At 41.2% G+C, this 24949-nt stretch overlaps 1 protein-coding gene across 1 annotated transcript in view; it reads right to left on the minus strand.

Moving 5' to 3' along the window:
• The window catches only part of nfatc3a (nuclear factor of activated T cells 3a), a 64706-nt gene that overhangs the window by 26127 nt on the left and 13630 nt on the right, over positions 1–24949 (minus strand). Inside the window, exons 2-3 of the mRNA XM_042407302.1 lie at positions 16157–17336; positions 11401–11563 (exon numbers count right to left, since the gene is read on the minus strand). Coding sequence (XP_042263236.1) covers positions 11401–11563; positions 16157–17336 — 1343 coding nt within the window. The remainder of the gene's footprint in view (positions 1–11400; positions 11564–16156; positions 17337–24949) is intronic.

Consider the following 24949-nt stretch of genomic DNA (forward strand, 5'->3'; position numbering starts at 1 on the left):
AAATTGCAAAGTGCAATGAGTAACGTTTTTACTGTTCCACTGCAAATGCTGTGTAATATCTGTTGGTTTGTTGTTGTGTACCACTAAATCAGTGAACTGAATTTCCAGCCTTTGTTTTGAAGGAAAAACTCCCCGCCCAAAGGTATGTTGATATAACTCCCGTCTCCTCTACCACATCCTCCAAATGTGTTTCAACTCCTCAGTGATGGAGTCATGTCTGAATTACAGTGAATGACTAAACAGATCAGTAATTCACGTTGTTTTTGGGTGTGTCGGTGTGTTGTATATGAGCTTGAGGTTGCTACTGATCCTTGTAGTGCAGAGGGTGCTGCAGTAGTCAGTATGACATTTCTGTGTGACTGACCACAAGGATGATGGCCAGAGAAGGCAGTTTCCTCCTCGCACAAAACCGCATGTGAACTCTACATGCACAGACAGCGTGTATTTCTGAATTCAAATGTCTAGTTGAACTGACAGCCACAGCGAATGGTGAGAAAATTCCTCACTTTGCTTTCATCACCCATCTCGAATTGGAATCAAACCAACCAAACATTCAAAACGACTGGATGTTCCACACGAAATGTATTCGGAAGGAAGTTGCACCAAGGAAAAACATGAGGCCCCTATAATAACCAGTAATGGGTTCATATTTGGAAGCCACATTAGATCTTAAGAACCACATGAAAGTATAAATCTTGCTAGTAACAAGCTAACAGGTAATTATGCATCCTGGTCTGAATGGATCCATGACCATAAATGACACCATCATTCTGGATTCAAAGAAACACAGAGTCACAGGAATCAACAGTCTAGTGGCTTGTGTCGCTTGTTTTATGATCATGTCTGCACACTGTGGAAGTGAACACAGACGGGTAGCGTTTGCATGTGTACACATGTCTATGTGTCTGTGTGCATGACATAGTGCACACTGTATTTGTGTGTCCATAAATGAGGGCATGTTTATTTGCAGCACCATGTGTGTTCCAGACAGCATAAAATGAGTTAACAGCGTCTGGGGAAATGTATGTGTGTGAGAGGATAGACAGACGTTAAAAAACACTGGGAACGTGTAATCAGAATACCACTAAAAGCACAGAAATTGGGGATAAAAAATACAGCACTAGCATCAAGAATATACTTTTCCACCACCTGAACTTGCTGAGGTTAAAAAATGTTGTAAAAGGTTGTATAAGTTTCATTTTTTCAGTTTGTCCATCATACGCAGCACTATGGACTGTCACTAAGAAACAGAAAAAGACCCTCTTTCTTTCTTTCCTTCCATTTGCCCTCTTCATCCTTGCATCCCTCTGTGTCCTCTTGTATTCTCTGTATTTCTCCGTCTCTGCACATGAGGGATTTGGTTTGGAGCCAGAGTGTTGACAAACATACACTTAACAGGCCAGGAGTTCTTTCCAAATCAAATAATCAACCAGGAAAACCTGATTAGAGGGCCAGAAAGAAAGGGCTCACTTCAGCAGTCCCAGTGAATAGACACTCCCGGCCAAACAGAAACTTACCACATAGCCAAGCTAATTCAGTCACCCTGCCACATTCACAAATGTTTCTAAAAACACAATTATTTTCTGTTTTGCATTTCCTCGGTTCAATTCGATTTGATTAATTTAGACAACAATAACTTAACACATGAAAGCCTTACACCATAGTGCTAGTTCAAAGAATAACATTTATTTTAACACCAAGTACTGGTACGAAGGGGATGAAAACTAAACGGGGGGAAAAAAAACGTGTCAGCTCATGTGAGAAGTTGTTAGTAGTAGTTTTCCAAAGAAAAGGAAAACCTAAATAGAATTATTAATTCATTTTTCATTGATCTTTTTCAACCTTTCCAACATCAACAACATGTTTTTACATCTCTACAATATCATGAGCTCCTCAAATAGTAGTCTAAGCACACTTTAGGGGGCCTATTTGCACCTTCAGTTCAGAAAATGGGTAAAACACCACCTGCAAACAGCAGGACATGTAAACAAGCACACATGGATAGTACCATGGTCCTGGCAAAGGAGGCTTCTCGACAGTGAAATGCACACGACACACACCCTTGACTTGTTTGACATTCCTGAGTCACCCCTCCGCCACCCCCTAAATCTATGCTTGAGTGTGAAATACCACAGGAGGGTGGTCTCTGCACTTTTAACTCCTCACCTTTCTGCCTGGCCAGAGTGCACTGGACCCTGCTGGTCAGTCAGCAAGTAACTGGGGCCTGATAGAGATCAGTTCTTATATTAAACGACACTGACATTAACACCAGTCACATGTCCCCGGGCCTGTGCTTGTTGAAGCCTGTAACTAACTCACGGCTGCTGCCGCTGCTGCTGCTGACTGTGGATCGAGTTTAGGATGAACTCCCTAAAATAAAACCGCTGGATACGGTTACATACTCAGCTCCCACTAAATAAAGTCTCCATTTATTTTTGGCCTTCATCTGTTCCACCGGTCCAGTAATAAGGCAGGCAAGCTGACGGGAAAAACATCTCCCATCACTGCATATACACATAAACAGGCAGTGAGACACACACACACACACACACCACAGGGTTTTTAGTTTTGTTTAAAATACAAAAAAATATAAAAACAACAGCTGTACTGAGAGTTGATCTGCACTCCAAGGGTTGTGATAATGAGATATTTATATGGGCAAAGGTGAGAATATCACCTGCTCCCTGCTGCAAAACACTGCTTCTCTTCACATACTGTGTTTCATCAACAACTAAAGCATTCATTTTGTTTTTTCATCTCATTTCATTGTCTTCTTTCTGCTTATATTTCCTTCTTTCCTTACTTACTTTATCGCCTACCGTCTCCTATCCTTACTTTCCTTCTTCCTCTCATCTCTTCCCACTTCTTTTCCCTTTGTCACTCTTTTCTCTCAGTCCCTGTCCTCGCCTCTCACCTACCTCAGCTCTAGCCCTCTGCCGTAACTCGACACTTTCTCACAGCGAGCGCCTGACTCTGCCAAGTTGTTTCCCTGTGTTGCTCCACTGTTGCCATGGTGAGACTCTCTCTGTGTGTATGCGTGTATGTGTGTGTGTGAGTGTGTGTGTGTGTGTGTGTGAGCGACGCGCTACGTACACTCACATTGGTGTAAACTACGGCCCTGTAGCTTGTGTTGGAGAGAGAGGGGGTGTGTGTATTAGAATGTGTGGATTTAAGCACACTGACTTTGGTGTAAACTGTGGTCCTTGGAAAGGTTTGTGTGTGTGTGTGTGTGTGTGTGTGTGTGTGTGTGTGTGTGTGTGTGTGTGGTGCTAAAATGTGTGTGCGACAGAAGGTTTGTGTGTGTGTGTTTGGCTAAAATGTGTGTATGACAAATGTAGAAACAGGAGCAATGGTGGTCAAGGTCACGAGTGGGCCCATTTTATCTGGCAGTGGTTTCGCTACTGTGGCACGACGATCTGGGATCTATGGACACACACACACACACACACACACACACACACACACACACACACACACAGCTCACACAGGCTTGCTGTTTGCCCAGCACACTAGGGAGGGCAGAGAGAGCCAGGGGGCCGGTTGACTGTTTGTTTAAACAAGGTCAATACATGCGCGCGCGCACACACACACACACACACACACACACACACACACACACACACACACACACACACACACACACAGAGGAGCGTTTACTGTATACTGCATGAGGGCTGTATATGGCCTTGCTAGACTGGTCCAAGCTCAATTCCTTTTATTCCCCATTCTATCCTCCCCCACTCTCTCTCTCTCTCTCTCTCTCTCACACACACACACACACATACACCTCTCTCTCTCTTTCTCCCCCTCTCAGTGACTGTTTTCTCACTGTGCACTAAGCCTGATTACAACAAATGAGAGCCAAGCTTCCAACATGTTTACATCAAATACAGCCTTGGGGCAAAGCAACACTAGCTCCAGCCAGTTCACACAGTGCAAACCGCATGGCTCTGCATTGTTGTCTATTCGTCCCCCAATGATGGCAGCCAGTCTATTGAGAGAGTCAGCAGAGTGAGAGAGAGAGAGAGATGTCAAGGTATGGCAGAAGCTTCACCACAGTACAAAGCAAGAGAGAAGTGTGATGCGTAGTAAGAAATGGATAAAGATGGATAGAATAAGAGAAGAGATTAGAGTCACTAAAAATGTGAGGGTGAATGACAGAGACAGAGAGAGAGAGAGCAATGGGGTCACGGCCTTGCATTCAAGCACTGGGATCAAAACCAAATCAATTAATCAAAATCATCCAAGCCAGTGGAAATATAATGCTGTCTTGGACAGCATTATATTATCATATTCTCTTTCAAATCCTTGTTACCAGACACCATAGCTTCATTTAGATTTATCAACTGTGGAAACAAGTTTAAAGATGGCCGTGATATTTTTTCCAACTGTTTGTTTTTTCTTTCTTTTTTCAGTCTTATGCTGTGTTTGTCTGCACTTGTTTTGTGTATGTGCTGTGTACTGTATGTGTGAGTGAGTGTGATTGTTTCTTCACTGTATCTGACAGCCTTTTTCTGTTGTGTCTGCCTACCTAATGCCTAGCCCAGCAGGTAATACCAGAGGGGCTCCTTATATTTGTGTGGGTGCAGCAGCACTCAATTAAGCTGGTTAAATACGCACAAGGATACCTCAGCCAGCCAGAGAGGCTTTGGACTTATATGTCTCCTAGCAACAGGTGTACCGATTATGGTCTGCAGCTAGCCCCAGAGGAATTGCTAAAACAGCCAGTCAGCCAGGCACAGACGTAGCCATCCTGCAAAGTATTATTCTAAAAACAGCAGGTGGTCAACGATATTGGAACATATTGAGAACCATTTGGATCTTGCAACATGTTTTAAACAACCTCAAAAATTTCCTAACACTGCTTGTTTTCAAGAATGTTGGATATACACTATAAATACAGTATGATTGTATATTATATAGCGGATGTTTTACAAACATATTTTATTCTACAAATGTATTTTCTTTGTAAAAAAAAACAAAAAAACTTTCAATCACCAGAAGGTGCAAATATTTATAGGGTTCCTATTTTGTCGTGCTTTACTGGATGTAGTTCTACTGCAGAAAAGCTCCACAAACAACATGGACAATGCTACACTGTAGCTAGTGACAATATCATTAGCCCAGGGTATCACTCTTTGCATAGGAATACACAGCATTCCTCACAGAACCCAGTACTATGAATCATGACTGTCAAAACAATTCTGCGTAAACACTGTCATGCTTTGTGGCCTCTGTTTGTCTGGCTACCGTGCATACAGACAGGAAAGGAGCTGACTATTACTGACCAAGGCTTTGTGACATCCCTGTCTCTCTTTAAATCAATGATCAACAGCTGGTCAACTCCCTCATGTCTTTCGTGTAAGTATTACTCAGACCAAATTGGTGTCACACTCCAAACACACTGAAGTGTCATGTTTTATTCCCTGAATGAGTAAGATGTATTTCTTTTCCAGAGGACAAGTTATTGCTAAGAATAATGTACAATGCAATATATTGGTTGAAATGCCACAAAATAATACAAGTGGCAGAGTACACGCAGAGCACAGCTTGTTAACAAATCTGACTTGAGCTTTACAATAAGATCTCCAGAGTGGTTCATTTGCTTTGTAGTTTCTTTGCCTACACTTCTTTATAGCTCCTACACCCTGTGTCTGGGGCCCAAAACCGCAGGTTAGAAATCACTGACCTAGAACTTCTGAACTGAGGCATTAAAATCTACACAGACATGCAGAAAAATTTACACAACCATTCTCTCTGAGGAAACAGTTTGTAGAGACAAAATGCATGAGAGTCACTCGGTAAGTGACGATCTAAAGAGTCTACCTAGATGTCCTAAACATTTCCTTTCTTTTAGGTCTAAAGTAATACGGAATATTATTCAAAAGTTCCTTGCCTAAACTTTGTTTACAATCTCACAAAAAAGTGACTGAGCAGCAAAAAACCAAAGTAGAATTAAGACAAGAGAACGATACACATGGTCTGCAATACCGTACTTTGTCAGGTCAAGAGTAAAAGATTGTATTACTGTGAGCCAGTAATCCACTTGTTTGATGAGAGTATTTAGAGTTTCAAAGTGGACTATAAACACCTCTCTAAACTGTAATCCACCAATGATAGCCTTCTCGACACAGCCTTCAAGACCAGAAACATCAGTAGTGACAGGGAGGTATGTTTAAAACCACAGCAGTGGCTGTAACAGAACAATAAACCAACATCATCACAAGCAAAGGCAAGAAATCCTAGAAGGTTCCAGCAACTACCGTCTTGGACAGACATGCAACTGAACCACAGATGCAACTGTATCTGCATAAAGTTGTTGCTGACAAAGGTGTAGATCCCCTGGACAGGTGGCCAGTTAATGAATTCTGAGTGAACTAATGAAAAAGAATTCAAGCACAGGAGGAAACCTGGTTACATGCCACAGTGCTGCCCTCAAGCCACATGGATAAGCTTATTTACCACTTGGCAAGTGTAAAGATGCACAGACAAGTTCAGATGTTTGGTTTATGAATATTTCTACTGGCCACCATCACACCATCTACCAGAAATCATCCAGCTGAAGAAGGCTTGTACTCTACCAGGTTACAACTTAATAAAATAAATTAAAATAAATAAATAAAATCAATAAAAAATATCTGAATGCTTTTCATTGCATGTAAGAGGACATAATCCTGATTGATGCTATCACCTATGATTCTCTGGGTTAAATGCAAGTGTGCTTTTTTGACTCTAGAAGACAACATAGTTTGGCCCTCCCTGCTGCTGTGGGCCCAACCTGCTCCAGCTTTTTAATGTAGTATGTGAACTCTTGGTCCCAAAATACAAATGTCAATGTCCAGAAATCCTACTTTCCAGGCTACTGACGTATGAAGAAACTAAATGTATCCAGAGACTAATAGACACAGCCCCACAGCTCTTTTTCTCATTGTCATTGTCTTCTTTTTCTGTTGACGCAGCAGCTCAGTGGTGCATTGATCTGGGGAACAGCGTAGCCACAAAAGGAAGTTATCACCATGTCCAGATGGCGACTATGGCGTCATCTGGTGACATCACGCCACCAGAGTCAAGACCCAAGGAGAATGAGAAGTCCCGCAGGGCACCAGAGGACCGAGAAGTACAATCTGTAGTGGGAGTAGTTGCTGCAGTATCACAGTATTTTAGATAGATATATTAAAACTTGGAAGTAAAGCTTGCTTTGTAGGTGGACAATGACTTAAAGATGAAAAGCAGAAAAACAGAATCCTCGACACAGCGGCCGTGTAGTCGTTCACCCAAATGAGACCTCTGCTGCCCCAACACATCTGTTTCCTATACCTCTCACTCTACACTAAAGAAAAGCTGTTTTTTAATGGTGCCTGTCAAAGTTTTTCATTTCTGTAATATCCAGTCTACATATTCAAATTCTGTGGCAGAATAACTGCAATCACACATGCAGGCACTAGTGTTGTTCTGCCTGTTGGGAATAGCTTGCTTCACACCTACAGTACAGTGCACCTGGGAAACATGATATGTGCAAGCTTGTTAACGGTTTCAAGTGCTCTGACCTCCTTACGCCCAATACATACTGGGTCAAAACAGTGTCTGAATGACTTTCAGGTTGCCTACAGTGATATCTCATGAGTACAGCAAAAACAAATGTGTTTCTGTGAGTTTTTGTTGTTGTTGTTTAGACTTTTTAGGATCAATTTTAACATAGGTCTGACCTTATATCCAGCATGTCATTGTGTGTTCTTTTGATAAGCTCAAACAGTAACACAGAGCACAATGAGTGTGTGTTTCTGTAAAAACAATAATGACATCACGGGGTAAAGACATGACCTTTCAATATGGTACTTTTTTGCACAGTGCATCAAAAAGAGGCTAAGAAGACTAACAATAGAGGAGTGGGTGTTTAGTAAACAAAGACTGACTGTTAGACCTGCTGGACAAGTGCTGATACTATATATCATCACATGGTACAAGCAGATGTTAATTGTATGTTGATTGTCTTTTTTTAGTTGCTATACTAGAAGTCTAGACACAAAGATGGGTTGTGTAAAGACTGAAATGTATTCTAAAATTATACTGAAGCAACTTCTACTACTGACATGTTTGTTACATTTTCTTTGAAAGATAAGTAAAGTTAAGATAAAGACACATAATTCTAGAGCAGAAATGTACAGTTGTGTATCATCAAAATATTAATCTTGAAAACTGCCACTACGCGGAAGAGAAACAACGGATGGGGGTTGTGTACATTAGCTGGGTACAGTGTGATATCTTAAATACAGAGGTCTTTCATTTCCCTTCACACGAACTCTAATAAAACACACAGGGACGAATTCACAAAAGGACTGCACAGCTTTTGCAGACGCTAAACCCTCACAAATAAGACAAAAATAAACCGTGCAATTCACAAAGCACCCGCAAAGGATGAAATGCATCCCTAACTGCTCCTTTTCCATTTGCACGTATTTAAATTCGGTAATATGCATTCATTTGGTGCAAAATTGGCCCCTTTCTATGCAAATGAGCCTCATTGCAAAAACAGTCCAATTCACAAAGACCAACACTAATAGTCACACACAGTTTGAGTGAAAGTATTAGTGTCTCCAGAGTTGGTGGTAACTGAAGTGCATTTATAAGCGGTGCCACAGCCAGACTTTCCAGTGATCATTTCACATTTAAATTCCTTGCCTGAAGTTTTGAGGAATGTCTCTGCACCTCGTTGGTCAGGACTTCTAGCTCATGGTCTGAAAATGTTATTTTTCTTTCTCTCTGCCATTGTCCTGCCTACTGTGTTCTTGGCGCAATGGCAACATTTATACTTTGCCACATGGATAATTGCAATCAGACGCAAAACAAGGGCAAATTGCACTCAGCTGCAAAACTTTATGGGTGTGTTTGCACTGTAATATCATTAGTGCCATATCTTTTGTGAATCGGACCTTGAGACGGGGCAGATATCGGTTGCAAGTAATGTGCAATTCATGGTGCTATCAGCAGCTGCAATCCATTCTTTGTGAATTTGCCCCACAGTGTCTTTACCTCACTGCACTAATCTCTGCAAACCACTCATGACAAGCAAATGATGTCTGTGTGCTTCTCTCACTGTCTGCTCGCTCTGTCTGTGGCAACACATTGCTGTTTGTCAGTTTGATCATGAAAGGGTGTTCTAGCAAAAATATAACCGAGTGACACTTGGTCAAAATTTGCACCCCCTCCCCCCATCAAAAAAGATAAACCGTTGCATTGATAAGAAATACAATTATAAAAATAACATCTGAAACAAAGAAACCAGAGTCTGCAGTCTTCACACTACAATAAAACCGGCTGCACTGACACAGTCATGTGTCGTTACTGTAGACCAGGTTCCAGCTGGGCATTGCTTTGTCTGACCTAAGATATGCACACTCCACTCACTAGCTATTGCAAGGAAACTGCTATAGCCAAACAATTCCCTCTTGGGATGAGGAATGAGGGCAAGCGTGGCAAATGCTCAGTTGAAAAAAATTTGACCACTAAATTATGCATCGTCACATATGGCAGGATAGAATCTTGGTCTCACTGAGGTTGAAATGGTTAATGATTGGCCTGGAGGGAGCCTGCATGACTGAATGTATAAGGACATAGGCTGTTTCTTAAGCAACAACAATCGTACAATAGTGGTTTGGGATTCCTTGTTTTTTTTGTGAGGATATTTTGTGCCCACAGCTGTTAAAATGTTGTATCTTAAATTGTTAAATCTTGTACATAACGTGCATGATGAGCAGTGACTTGAGTTAGCCTGAGGACTAACCTACTTCCCATCTGTAGTCTTGAGAAATGATTAACACATGTTGCTCACACCCAGTAATAACAAAATATAATAATTAAAAACAAATACAGTGTCGCTCTACTTCCAATACCTTTTTACATGTTTTACTACTGATAGAACATATTTTTTGCTACTTTTTCACATAGGGTGTTACCATAGTGGACTTGGGACCAATGTACAGTACCAGTCAAAAGTTTGGACACACCTTGTGTGCATAAAGTATAAAGTGTGCATAATATATAAATAAAAATATACAAATGATATACAGTGGCAGTAAGCTTAAGAGGATTGGTTCAACATTTCAAAAATTGAAAAGGAAATGTTACAGGAACCATTACAGTCTTAGTAGAACAGATGCAAATGTGCAACATATACTGAGGGAATTGGACTGTATGTAGTGATCCTGTCTGGCTGATAAGACAGCTGACCGAGCTGTCAGCCTGAACTCAGCCATTGTTGGGTTCCACAACAATGGTCATGGCCCGGCTCCACAGCTCTACCTTAATCATACAAACAAAGGAAGCTTGTCACCGCAGCCTTGAATTATTAATGGGACTGACATCGTCTGCTATTGCTCTCCCCTCCATCTTTCTCTCTCTGTTTCTGGGAGGGCAATGCAGCCCTAGCTCAGTGTAGGCTCACCTAGTCTCTTAGAGGTGCTATCAAATGACAGACCAGCTGACTAGGCAGACGGCTCTCTTGCCTGCCTGCATGTCTTCTTGCATCAACAGGTCCAGCTGTGGGACAGGATCTATATGACAATCCGAACATGCAGATATGTAAAATGAAACCCTAAATGTAATGCTCATTCACAACAATCGGCTGATGTTCCAGCTATAAGACTGTAAAATTACTAATTTACAGTCCAATGATGTAGCCTTAGTCTTAGTCTAACAACTATCTATGGATTACTGGTGGATGTTGCAAGCATTGTGGAAGGAAAATGAGATTTTTTCGACAGGAAACTGTGACTTTTGAGGAGCCAGAAGATGTTCCATCAGCCTTCTCATTTAAATACTGATATTTTTACTTCAAGTGTGAAGAGTGTCTCCACATACACTGTAAGGGCACAATATACTTCAGTCAAAAGCAGAAGGCAATCCCTGCAAAGTAGAGAACAGCCTGACTCTCAGGAAGTGGTTGCTAAATACGTTTGGCTCAGCCTATTTCTATTTCTTTCATGTTCGATTTCATCACTGGAGGCTGCATGAGTTGACATCTTGACTATGTGGTTAACACAGTGGGACCTGGATGATAAGAGCTCAGTGCACAGTGTCTAACTTAACTACTGCATGGTGAACACCATGTTAACATAGACGGTAAATCAGTCCTGACCTCAGAGGGAAATCTAATCCTCAGTATGGTAGAGACATTTATTTTGTTTAATGGAGCAAAATACCAAAGTTTATGCGATGTAATTGGAGCTTTTAGTCATTTTTAAGAGTAATATGTCAGAACAAATGTTTTTCACTAAAGCTTGTTAGACTTTGGGTAATGGTCTTTCAGCTTTAAACTACAGAAAAGTGGGGGGTTATGTCAGTGCTGATGGCTGAGAAGCTTTAAGTGCCCCAAGTGTGTGATAAAATGCCAAAATATGTTACCTTGACAATTGGGTGGCCACCTGATGCTGCTTTGACAGCTCCTCGGCTGCCCTCGGTCTCATAGTGTGCTCGGTGGTGGGCTTTGGGTTGCACCTCTATCTTCAACTCATACTGGCCAAACTGACTTGGTAGAGGCCAATCTAGCGGAGGAAGCGAGGAGGTCCTGAGGAGAGAATATCACACATATAAACAAAAAGGAAGAGTATATTTCAATTTTGGTATGAAACCATTATAAAATACAGTGTTTTGTAAAAATATGTGCTCAAAGATGAAGTCAAAGCATTTCGCAGAAATGCTTGAGATTGTAGTAATTAGTGTGTGTAAATATGAAGAGTCTGACCTGAAGTTGACCTGAGTAGAACGAAAAATCTGTCGTGTACTCACACTTTCACATTTTCCATCTATCAACTTATTCTGTACATCTCTGACTATACGTCTATCTGATGACACAAGCTGTCTTAAGTCCGAAACGTTTCAAAAGCTGAAAACGAGTGGTATTCCCCTTTCATGGTCTGAGACAGTATCATAGGTGGTAGATGTGGGTATAACATGCAGTGTACTCACCCCACAAGACTGTGAATCACTGGAATGTCCACATATAACGATCTTGTTCTTAAACATAACGCGTGTAATAGGTCATGTTAAGACTTAAGAGTGAATCATTTTCTAAAGGGGACTTTTCTTTGTGAGTCTTTACCTGTTTTTCTGTGGGGGTCAGTGAATGGATGGGAGGATGAGTGTCTCTCAGACAGTGAGTAAATTAGTGTGTTTCTGTGTGCATGCTGTAAGTGTATACTTTATGTGTTGTGCACCACAGGGGCTGGCATTATGTGTTTTTCCTCCCTGCCTCCTTTTTTTTTTTTATCTGTGGAGGCCACAATCATATTTGAACAGCTGCACTCGAAAATAAAACACTCAATGGCCTTCTCCACAGAGAAACTGGGTCTCTCCATCTGAGTCCATTAGATCAGTTTATCCTCCAAACAATTTGTAAACACTACCAGCAACCATTACTATCAACCAAGCCATAACATTTCCCATCCTTGTTGTATGTATGGTTGTTGATTATTATTTATTCACTTGTATTTATGTACAATCCACTAAAATTTAATATATTTCAGAGTACAGCGTCTCATGTCCAAACTCCCAAAACTGGGAGTGATCTGGACCATAATGTATTTTATTGTAGATGTACTGAAAAATATACCATTCAAATCAATTGTTGGTAGAATATACCACAATATACGTTTAGTTTACATTTTTTTCATATGTTTATATATTTATTATGGCACCTTTTTACTTTTGTACTGCTCTGTAATATCTCTACTGTAACAAAGATAAATGCATTGTTATACAAGCCACAATGTAAAACTTTGTCACATCTTGATAATGTACATAATGAATTATTCATGAGCCACCAAGGCCACAGTAAGGCTGCACATGCAATATGTGTTTCATCCAGGTGTTCTTGTCTGGCAGCAGTTACAAAGTGCCACTGTTTCTGGGCACAGCAGTATGCAATCATACATTAAACTGCATGTGTGTGTGTGTGTGTGTCTGTGTGCCAATGCACATTAGCAGTGTGTCCATAAATGTGTGTGCATTTCTGTATTTCTGTGGCTGTGTATGTTAGGCCCGAGTCAGTGAAATGGCACTGTACTGTGGCAGCTGCAAGTATGTGCTGTCGCATGGGCCAAGAGGCAGCTACACACTGATCTCTACCTCAGTGTTGATCACTGTAGGCTCTTTGTGCACACTGTCACATGGTGGCATAAACTTTTATTTTGCTCTTTCCAAGACAGTACAGGCTCCTAGCATGCAAATGTACTGAGTCTAAACTGCATGACAGATATTTGACAGTAGAAGTCATTTGTAGGGGAAAGTTTGTAAAGTTTTAGCCAGCATAGCTGACTCCTTTAATTCTTCCCTGTCCAAATGCCTGTCAAGTGCTGGCTATGTGCAGACCAATCTGATCAGTCTGAATTAGAGACATGTGAGTTAGGCTTTCAGCGGAGCCATTTCACTTCATAAACTGCCTAACAGACTGGCACCAAATCTAAAGGAAAGACTGCATTTTGGAATCAAAAGGCATGTGTCTGATATTTTGTAGACGTTTTGTGAAGCTCAGTGTAGCTTTGTGGTTAGAAATCTAACTGAGCTACATTCTGCAAATTCTCCTACCACATATGGCATGGAAATGTCACCTAAAACAACTTAAGGTTTTAACTTATTACTTAAAGAATAACCAGTCTGGTTGAGCAAATCACATGCGATGACAGTTGTCTATGTCAGAAAATACAATTTTTGGCCTATAGCGTACAGTTATTCATGCACTGAGCAAGTGCCATGATGGATGTATAGTCTGTTATGATATGTTGTAATTTTCAAACAGCCAACAAAGAGCTGCTCTCAATCCTTTTAAGTACGATTTTCAAACAAGGTTTTCACCTGATGGCAGCTCTGTCTAAGACACTAACCTTTATGTTTTCCTCCCTGGCAGCCTGACATAACCACCCAGGAAGTGTGGCTTTGCATGGCTGCTACGGTAACAGGAGTAGAAGAGGACAGAGGAAATATGAGCTTTGTGACGAAGCAGAGCGGGAGCCGCGGCCTATGGACTGACATAGCATAACCTTTCTCAAATGTCTAAGTCATAGTGTAGACAAACTCACATTCCCACACCCTAGCCTTCTCTATGACCTCCATCATCCCACTAACATCCTTTCCATCAAATGACTCAGGTAGTTTTGCATCTACAAACTTCAGTCACATTTTAAGTCACACAGACATGACATGTTAACTAATTTTCTTACACCTGAAAATATATTCCAAACAATGTTTTGTTTTCTTTTTGTTTTTAAAAGCTTGTTAAAACACTTTTTAGTGTTTAGTTTCAACTAGTGGATTCACTGGTAGCCTCATGGTATACCAGTAGGTGTACATAAAATTTTAGTTTTTTATTTTTGTTTTTATTTAGTTTTACATTTTAGTTACAGCACTCCCTCTTTTAAGGTCCAAATGCAGTAAATTAGCAAATTAGCATAATTATTTGTTGACAAATTTTAGCCCAGGCTCTGCTTACCGACTGGAGCTGTACATACTGTATTTGCCACAATTTAATACTGGCCTTTTAACCAACTCATTAGAGTGGCATTGATATATCAATGTAGACAGCTGAGGGAGGACGCTGTGAGCAGACACTCTGTCAAAGAAAATGTCTGAAAACCTCACCAATTTTTAATCCCACCTACTCTAACCCAATCCCACCCATTTCACCTGCACCATCTGTTCAAAACACCACTAACACATATGCATGCACACAGAGAACCCAACGACCTTTTATCTTGTGGCAGACAGAAGCTTACACCACCTGACTCTCAGGTGTAGAGTCACATCTGACAATGGAAATGTATTTTATGCCAATGTCAGCAACTATTGAAGGCTTGAGCAGCTTTAGCAAGGATGGGTATAGCAAAACACTTGAATGACAAAATTCAAGTCGACAGCTTATTTATTTTTTTAAAGTAGCGGCTGTTGTGTTCTATAAGATATAGATACACCACTTCAATTTGGCAGCATGACATGACAAATCAGTACATGTCTTTAGATTAAAAATTACAGATTGTGTGGATGTCATAGATTAATTTAGCACCCAACTCTGCAGCAATCTGGACATTATTCCATCACTGTCTTGGTCATGGTTTTGTGAGAAAATTACACTTACAAGGGCAAAGATGAAAAGAAGTTGACTCATCATAGAGCTGACCCTGTTATTGTCTGGAGGGTGTTTAGGTCTATGTGAGCACACATGTGTGTTATGTCTATGCATGTGTTTGTGTATGTGTGTGTGTGTGTGTGTGTGTGTGGTGGCCCCCTTGCCATATGTGCCCTGTGCTGATTTACAGTGCTAGGGGCCAGTGCACACAAACAAGGCCATGTCTTCATCTGCTGCACACATTGGAGAACAGACAGCAGACTCCTCTCCTAAAAAAAACTGCATCATGAGCCTTTGATTGCACCCATCACTCTTTAAGTGTTTTTGGAAGTGCTGGTGTGTGTATGTGTATGTGTATGTGTGTGTATGTATGTATGTGCGTGTGTGTGTCTGTGTTTCCCTTCACACACTAATAAACTTGTATCACTCTACAGTGTAACTATGTGAGATTTATACTGTTGATACAAAGCTCAAAGCTCCTGTAACTGAACATTGATCTGCATTGTTCCATCAACAGGCCTATTATTCATGTAACATGCTATGTGATACTAATTTACTGCACTGCCATGTTTACACTGATCTCCGAGATCAAAAAGGGTTTTCAATCTTTATGACAGCTCACAACACTCTCTTGACAAAATGTGCCATCTTGCCAAGTGGTGACTGTGTTAATAATTCACAAAAATACTGATAAAGAGGCAGTTATCTCCACGCTACCTTCTTTTTTTGGCCCTAAGTTAAAAACACTTTACTAAAACTTTAGGATGACGCTATTCCAAACTAATATTGCAGTCACGACTGTTGCCAAGTGTTTCTCAAACACAAACAGGAAGTAGGATACAACAAACAGATTGCAACAGATAGAAACAGGTTGAGAAATTAGACCCTGCTGACATTTGTAAAGATAAAACATGAGAATTTTCCAAACACTTCCTCTCGCACTGAGTTTACATCATCTGCATGAATCATTTGCTTTAGCTGAACAAGATGACTGCAACTGTGAGCTATGGCGCTGGATGTGATTAAAATCAGTAAATTTACCTGAATATAGGTGTATGACCAGGCTTGGGTTTATTCCATGGGAAGTGGGAGGGCACAGAGAGAAACTGTTCCCCGGGCCCGTCCTTCTTCAGGCTGTGCATGGCCTCCTCTGAAGGAGAGTCTAGATTAGGAGACATATTTCCTTGGTCATCTAGTCCCAGCTCCCCTTTCCCAGTCTGCATAGCTGTTCTGTCTTGTGAGGTCTTCCTTGTCTTGGATGGGATGTCTGCTTCAGATGGGCAGCACTGGAAGGGCGACATGCCTACAGAAGGACTGCCAGCCCAGGTGTCCTCTGTCACGCTGCCCCTAGGTGAAGGTCCTGGCGTAGGCGTGGGTGAGTGATGTGGTGACACAGAGCCTGGGTAGCAGATGTCGGCACTAGAGTGGCGCCTCTTCCCGCAGGGTGAGGTGGGACGTGAGGAGGGCCTGGAAGGTGGCCGCGGGCTAAGCCAATTTTCATCGGTGACACTGGTGCGTGGCGAGTGGCAGGGGGACTGTCGGGGTGACAGGCTGATGGAGTGGGAGTGGTGGACGAAGGCGGGGTGGTGGTGCTGCCAGTGGGGCTGCTCCTCCAAAACCCCACCACCGGTCTGAGGGGAGGCACAGCCTGGGGAAGTAAGCGGGGAGCCCAGGGTAAAGCGAGCAGCTGCTTCGTTTAGCTCTGAGTCAACATCGTCATAGACGTGTGAGAATGATTCACAGGAGGAGGCATCAGAGAACCAGCTCCTAGAAGAGAGGCTGCTGCATGGGCTAGGGCTGAGCGAAGAGTCCCGGTATGAGTGGTCCAGGCGCAAATACAGGTGGTCTCTGGACAGGGGCCTGTCGCTGTGGTAGTCCCCATCAGGGCCATTTGCCCTCAGATTTTCCTCATTGGCATCCATCTCCTGCTGGCAGCTAGGGGAGATAGAGGTGATCTGAATACTGGGGCACTCAAAGGCTTTTGGTGCCTCCACGGGAGCAGAGGGCAGCAGGGGGGAGGTGCCATACTTGTCTTGTGCCTCATAGCTTGGGGGTTCAGATCCTGGTTTGTGTGACTGAAGGCGCGGGGAAGTGCTGATGACCTGGGAGTGGGACTGCATGCCATGACGAGGCAGGCCAATAGACTGGTGGTTAGTGACCATAGACTGGGACTGGCCCACATTTAGGATGTAGAACGATGTGTTGTCATCAGGCTCCAGATCTAGGAGATGAAAAAGAAGGGAAGATTAAGATACAGCAGCTTGAAGAATATTTCAAGTTATTATAAGCCACATTCTTAGGATCTCTTATGATCCCTAGAAATGGAGTAACACATCTAAGGTTGTGTTTATGCAGATCAGGTAAAAACAATACAAAGCTTCTAACCGACACATTAGCCTTTTGCACCTAAAACATCACAAGTATTGAAGTCAAGGAAAGATTAATAACATCATCTCCATATTATGTCAGAAACCTCCCATCTCTAATAAAGTGCAGTTGGCAAGCATCTAGAAAGCGACACATCTGCCTGCTGTGATGGCTCTTCGATTCAGCACACCAGATCCTGGATAAAACAGCGATTATGATTATCCCAATATCCTTTAATGATATTTACATAAAGCATATTTAGGATGGATGTTACTGTTTGTGTTGCAGTATACAGTATTTGTGCCTTAGGACTTTGCTCCAGAACAGTTTCTGCCTCAGAGAAGTGAGATCACCTCCTAACCCATTAAACTGTTTATTGCTTTTAAAAAAGGAAAAGAGGAGCAGATGTGATTGGCAATCATTGAACTTTGCCCCAACTCCACCTGCTGATATTACATTCCTCCTACTAGCAATTCATCCTCCTCCAGCCTCTATTTCACATAGCAGTGCACCACACCAGAGCTGCACTTAAGCCTTTGATCACCAAAATTATGAAAAAAATCATTTGGTCACAGACCTATGTGCAGTTGTGGCCTGAGTGTGCGCTAGCGATTGAGCCCAGTGTCAGGAAATTAGAGGCCGGAGTGTTGCTGGGTAGCAGGCAGTCATACAGGCATTGTTCCAAGAGGGATAACCGATGAACAGCACTACTCAGGAAACAAATTCACACAACGGTGCGTGCTGTCGGCTGTCATCACAGCTAGTGCCGGCAGGCTATTTATACCAAAGGTCATCCGGCACAGGCAGCATGTACACACACAAACATACACACCCACACACAAACAAATAGACAAGAGCCCATTGTCCGCATTGGCGCTACTCTGTTAGAGGTTATTGATAAACTTCCACTGGATGTGCTCTCTGCTGCTACCACTGGGAGTAACCCCTCACCTCCTCCAGAGGTTTCATATGTGATGCATTAATTTCACATGCAGAGAGATTTTCACATTTGAAAAGTAGAAATTGAGAATTTTCATTTTCACACATAAAAATAACGTTTCCAAAAACATCAATATTGCTTCACTTCATGAGTACACACTTCATTTAGAATACATACAACTTTTAGTTGTACTTTATGTATTGTGCATTGACAGTGGCCACAGTCCCAGTTACACCCTAACCAAGAATAAACTTTTAAACAAAAAACTCAAATGCATACTATATAAGCCATTGTAAATACACAGTAAATAACATAAAAAGTAAAATAAATCAAGCATTATGTAACATCAGCTTTCCTGTCACGTCCTATCTTTGGCCTTTTGAGCAATGATGAACACAGCTTCTGCTTTATGGTGATAGGAAAAGACAAAAATGATTAATATACTTCAGAAAATTGCAAAAATATGTGTATTCATAAAACATCTAGCTTAGCTAAAACCACAGTGTAGCCTGTACAGGATAAGGTTGTGAAATATCACACACTACTCCATAGTCCTAAAAATAAGAGACCATTTTGTTACATTTGAAAATAAACAAATGTTTAAGTTATTATCACAAAATGCAAAGCTTTTTCAAGCACAGACAAATAGGTCATAACTTTTCAGTTAGTCAAGTTCCCGTATTTATTTATTTCAACTTTCAACTGATAACTACATAACAGTAATCATACAGTTTCGTCAAATCAGACATTAAGGTATACATGTTTGTAAAAAGGACTTGGAAAGGGTTTGTGTTTCTATAGTCCCTTTTACACAGCCTGTTCAAGGTGGGAATGCTGTGCCAATATCCCCCCTGTGTATAGGTACAAACACAGAATGGGGGGTCATTGTTGTTCCTCCAATAAGCCAGCAGTGGAGGTAGTTACATTGCCGGATGGACATCTGTGCAAAAGGGACAGTCGGCATGGCGGGACAACACACATTGGACACCAACACTATTGTGTTACACATCACACCTCTGATTCCGGCATGCTGTGTAAAATCACCCACAGGGGCGGCATTATGCCGGTTTTGTTTGGTTCTGTGTAAAAAAAGCCAAGCCGGCATAATGAGGGGTCTTCGTTACAGCAATATTGTGGGATCTCTGTATAAAAGGGGCTTATGTTTCTGTCCTCTCTCTCTCCCCAACAGCAGCAACAGCAACAGTAGCGACAAGCTCTTTATTTATAGCTGCTCAGCTTCGCACTGGCCCTGCCTGCCTGTCACAAGACCCAGCAGTGGATCGTCTGACGACAGCATCTGACTGACTGACAGGGAGCAAGGGAAGGACAACAGAGTTGAGAGGAAGAGAAAGAGGCAGTGAGAAAAAGAAAAAGCTGCAAATTGCCTCACTCAATGATATGCTGAATGTAAAGATAACATATACACACTTTGAGTGAGGGAAGCATCACCCTTTTCTGATAGACTACACTGCCAAACACTATTTACATGCTTACAGAAAACATCACCTTGTTTTAGTTTTTATCTAGGTTGCAAAATGTTCCCTATCTGCAGTAACTATGACAAAGCAAATCCATCCCATGAGTGTTCTTCCTTGTTCCTCAATAAACTAATAAAAAAGCAATATTTGCAATAAAAATGAACAATTAAAATAAAAAAATTGCCTATAGGGAGGGAACACTGTGTTATTTCTTCTTGCTAAAAGCCCATATCCTAGAGACTAATTTAGAGAATCATTTTGAATTACAAAGAAACAAAGTGAGGTGGGAGCAGAGTCATAAATATCCCTGCATTATAATAGAGATCCTATCTCTCAAGAGTCTATAGGTTTCTTGAAAACCCCTCCCCTGCTGTTGAGCGCATGTTCACATTTTGTCCTCATTGAAAGGATTTTCTAAATGGGTGAGATGGGCAAACCATCAATATGCCACAGGATTTGACTTAATTAGAAGTGTCTGATGAACTGTTTTTGCTAAACACCATGTATCCCAAGGGAGGACAGATATTAAGGGACATTATTCTGAAAAAAAAGCACAGACCTATGATTATGTTAAAAAACCCAGCAACAGATATAGGGTTTAATAGAAAAATAGTCTGTCCTAAATATTATATAGGAAATCATTAGCAGCATGAACTTGTCATACTGTTGTAGAAATGTCAGCAGTGAGGACATTGATGAAGTTTATTTTTGTTTTTACAATGAAATGTCAGTATTAACTGATAAAAACTCTTTATGGATCGTTAAAGCTTACTAATGGGCAAAAGTGGTGGAGTTATCCACATTGGATTCAATACAATGAAAGGCAGAATGTGTATGGAGAGAGGAGAGATTTTTAAATGCAGCTGATATAAAGCTGTAACTGGCAGTGTAAAACCAGTATTAAACCCACAGGGGGTAAAAGAACCTTGCAGATAAATAATGCTGGTACAGTACATTAAACATAGTTGAAGAAAAACATACGGAGATGCCACCACAAATGCATTTTATTAACAAGAAACCAGACATAGGGAGATCGGGGTGGTTGACATGGTGCACAACAGCACAACCAGTCAACACCAGCATGTGACAGAAACAGTAAAGTCAGTAACAACAGCATGTGGCAGGTAAGACCTGCAGGGATTAATGAGGAGTTTTAGTGGAAGAGCTGATACAAGTGGTGTTTGTATGTATGTATCAGTCTGCTGATGTGTCATGCTGAAACATCAGCAGACCTTGTGTGCTAAGGTACATGCCCTCAGTAGTATTTTTCTGTGCCCCATTCAACAATGCAAAGACTTGCATTATAATCCTCATTACTATGGTCATATGCTATATATTTTTTGCTGCCGCTATTAATTTGTTTTTGATTTATTTCTTCCCCATATTCACTTTGCAGGAAGTCACAATGTTTACGTGTCAGACAGAGACATTCATGCAAGACATGAAATTTTCACTTCTAATATGCAAAAACATACAAACCACAAAACCATATTTGAATAAATTTATTTTTAAAAGTTTCTGAACTTGTGAGTTTCCTTTTCTGGGTTGCTAGTATCAGAATCCAGATGAGCAAATTTTAGATCTGTTGAATCACACCAATAAACCATTAAATAGAGAACATTCAGGGCAGGGCAGGGCAGTCCCAGGTGCTAATTGAGTGACAAGCTGCTGTCTTAGTAAATTAAGTGGTAATTACACACACAAATTGAAAGCGCAAATTGAATGAAAGTCACAGTGAAATCTGCCCAGTGCTTTCACGTTAGTAAATCTGGGACTCTTTGGATAAAGTTTTTTTCCTTTTTCTGTGACCTGATATGCGCCCTGTGTTGTTTTATTGAGAAACTCCCTTGGAGGGTAAGTTGGTTGATTACAACTGGGATAAATATATATATAAATAGTATAAATAGCAAGCTGTACAATTCCCTCCACAAGTAATGGCATCCCAAATTTTGGCATTAATGTAAGCTTGAAATCTTGCAAAGCACCCGATGCCAACCAGGGCTTATGAGTCCTCCCTAAACTCATGCAAGTTTCATTTGGTATGCACGCATCAACCGGCTACCAATCAGCCAAGCATTGTTCATTTCTGACAGTCTGCTTTGAGTTTTGTAGCCTTAGATATAAACTATTGGAGAGCAAGCACAACTTTTGCTGCAATGTTTAAAAAACTTTTATTGTAACTTTTATTTTACTACCAGTGGAAATAATTAAACAGCTCAGTCATAGAGTGCAATAAAGTATCCTGTAATTATTATGTTTGGATAAAATTTATGATGCATAAAAAATCATACACCTTAAAATCTTATTATTCTGTGGGAGAGTCTGGGACTTTGTATTAGGTGTCTGTATTGGCTTGGTGGTAGTAATGAGAGCAGTAACCTTTTCATGGCTGTCTCTGGACTGTTTCTCAGTCTCCTCAGATAACAGATTAGAAATCCCTCTGCTATGTTGTCCTACAATGTCAGTGGTACAACACCAATTTGATTTACTGAGTTCAGTTTTTTTTTTGTTTGCCATGTTATTTGATATAATGTTGTCTCTTTGTTCCATAGTAGCCTAAAGTTTACTTGGTGAAGGTAAGATTGACTGAAGCGACTTTTGCTAATTTGTACCCATCATAATACATGGTGGAGAGAGTTAAGTGGCAGTGTTGCTTAGATGAGGGTCAGACAGGGGATGTTACCTGGCCCACAGCCCTCTCTCTGCCCCGGGATAAGATTAGCCTGCTACCTAAAACCCTGCAGTGTGAGGAAAGGGGTCAGTGGTGGGAAACCCCCCTGTCCAAGCCAAACCCCAGTCACCTTACGTGAGGAGGTCATAGAGGTGAGGAGAGAGGAGAGAAGAGGAGAGGAGAGGAGAGAAGAAGAGAGGAGAGGAGAGGAGAGAAGAGGAGAGGAGAGGACAGGAGAGGACAGGAGAGGAGAGGTATTGTTGTTTTATCAATGGCCTTGGATGTAAAGCCCCTGCACTGTTCTTGAAAGCCCAGTGCGTCACACACTCCTCAAGTGTCCATACATCAGACAGCCAATCCGGTTAAATTAAGATCTCTAAGAGGCTTTGCTGTACCTAAGCTAATAATAGCTCCGCCTCACTGGGAGATGTTTCAGTGAAGCGTGGATTGCTGGATGTTTGTGACACACTGCAAAGACAGTTGTGTTCTCATGGTAACCACAGGGAACGGTCTGACCCATTGGTGATGGTGGCAGACACTTTGGCTCCTTGACACAAAGCTCAACAGGCCTCTGGCTGACTGTAGTACTGCCTGGGGATTCTCGCTTGGGGGATAAGCCACAGAGACTTTGTTCCTCCCTCCTCCTATTCTCACTGCACACGAAGTGTGTCAGGGTCCTGTGACCGGCAGTGACACACAGGCCCACATTCTGAGAAAGCCCAGTCTACTACTGAGGGAGAGAAGGATTTGTCTCTCCCAGAGAGGATGACAAGCTCATTGCTGTTGCAGGTTCCTGCTGGTGCGCCCACGATCTTTCTGTCTATGTATGTGTATATGTGTATGTGTATGGGCATAGAAGTGTGGGTGGTGTACGAATGTGTATGTTCCTGTGTGTCTGTGGTTGTGTCTCTTTGCCTTCCTGTGTCACGTAGTGTATATGTGGTTGCACTGTCCTCTAATATATATATCTATATATCTATATATATCTATATCTATATAAATATAGATATAGATATATATAGATATATAGATATAGATATAGATAGATATATACACGTGTGTGTGTGTGTGTGTTTGTGTATGTGCATACACCAACACATATTACTGTCTTAGGTTACCCACTAGCCCCAACACCATGTGGTGCCGGAGCTAGAGGGTAACCTAAGCCAGGGTTCCCTTTGTGGTGGGAAAGCAGGTTGATTAGAACAGGCTCTGATTACATCCCCTGTGCAGAAGGCTTTGTGTTCAGCCCAGTCTCCTCTTTCAGCTCTCCTCAAGAGCTGCTGACCAACAGACCACAGCAACATTGTGCCAACACACCATGTAATATTATGAGATAAATGGCATATAACTGAGATGAATTATCATAACACATTTAGGGCTGCAACTAACTATTGTTTTCATTAGAGAATAATCTGTTGATTATTTTCTCGATTCATCGATTAGTTGTTTGGTCAATAAAGTGTCAGAAAATCTCAATCATTGTTTCCCAAAGTGCAAGGTGGTGTCCTCAAATATCCTCTTTTGTTCCGACCTACAGTCCACAACCCAAAGATATTCACTTTACTGTGCAGAAGACTAAATAAAACAGAAAATATTCACATCTGAGAAGCTGGAATCAGAGAATCTGGAAATTTTTTTCTTAGAAAGTGACTCCAAATGATTAATCGATTATCAAAATAGCTGGCAATAATCTATTAATCAACCAATCATTTAATTGCAGACACATTTGAAAACAGTAAACAGTATCTTTGAATTCTGTGGTCTGTAAAACAAGTACAAAATGTAAATGCTCAATGCTTTAAAAGCATTTTTGAAATGTTTCTTGAGACAGCTATATGTTATCCCTCTCACAGAAGACACGCTTCTATTTCTACAAATGTATCAGTCCACATCAAGAGATACAAGCTGCGTGACAATATGTAATCTTTTTTTATGCTCTGAGTGACAGTAGGGATGCACCAACTTTTTCTTTATTGATTTACCAATTCCAATACCTCATCTCAGGGGATTTGCAGATACGGATTATCAATCTGATACCGCTGCTCTTTTTCTCAAATTTGAAATATGTATACCTCACTATGTGGAACTCTTTGAGATCATTTTTATGTAAGGTAACAACATGGCAGTTGGTGGCCCACCATGACTTAATGTAACTGATGGCGACAACACTGACTGTTGTTATTGATGAAGAGTGTATACCTCGTTTAATGAATTAAATAATCAACAATAATTCAACAACAGTAACTTGAAATTTGAATCAAATAAAGCTTATTTTCCCAACCTTTCTAGAATTAAAGAATTTATTTTACATTTTTAACATCGGGGTTGATATAAGTATTTGCAGTGATTCCCAGCAGAGCCTTCAAAGGCAAATT

The sequence above is a fragment of the Thunnus maccoyii genome, chromosome 1 (assembly GCF_910596095.1).
Source record: "Thunnus maccoyii chromosome 1, fThuMac1.1, whole genome shotgun sequence".
Lineage (NCBI taxonomy): Eukaryota > Metazoa > Chordata > Actinopteri > Scombriformes > Scombridae > Thunnus > Thunnus maccoyii.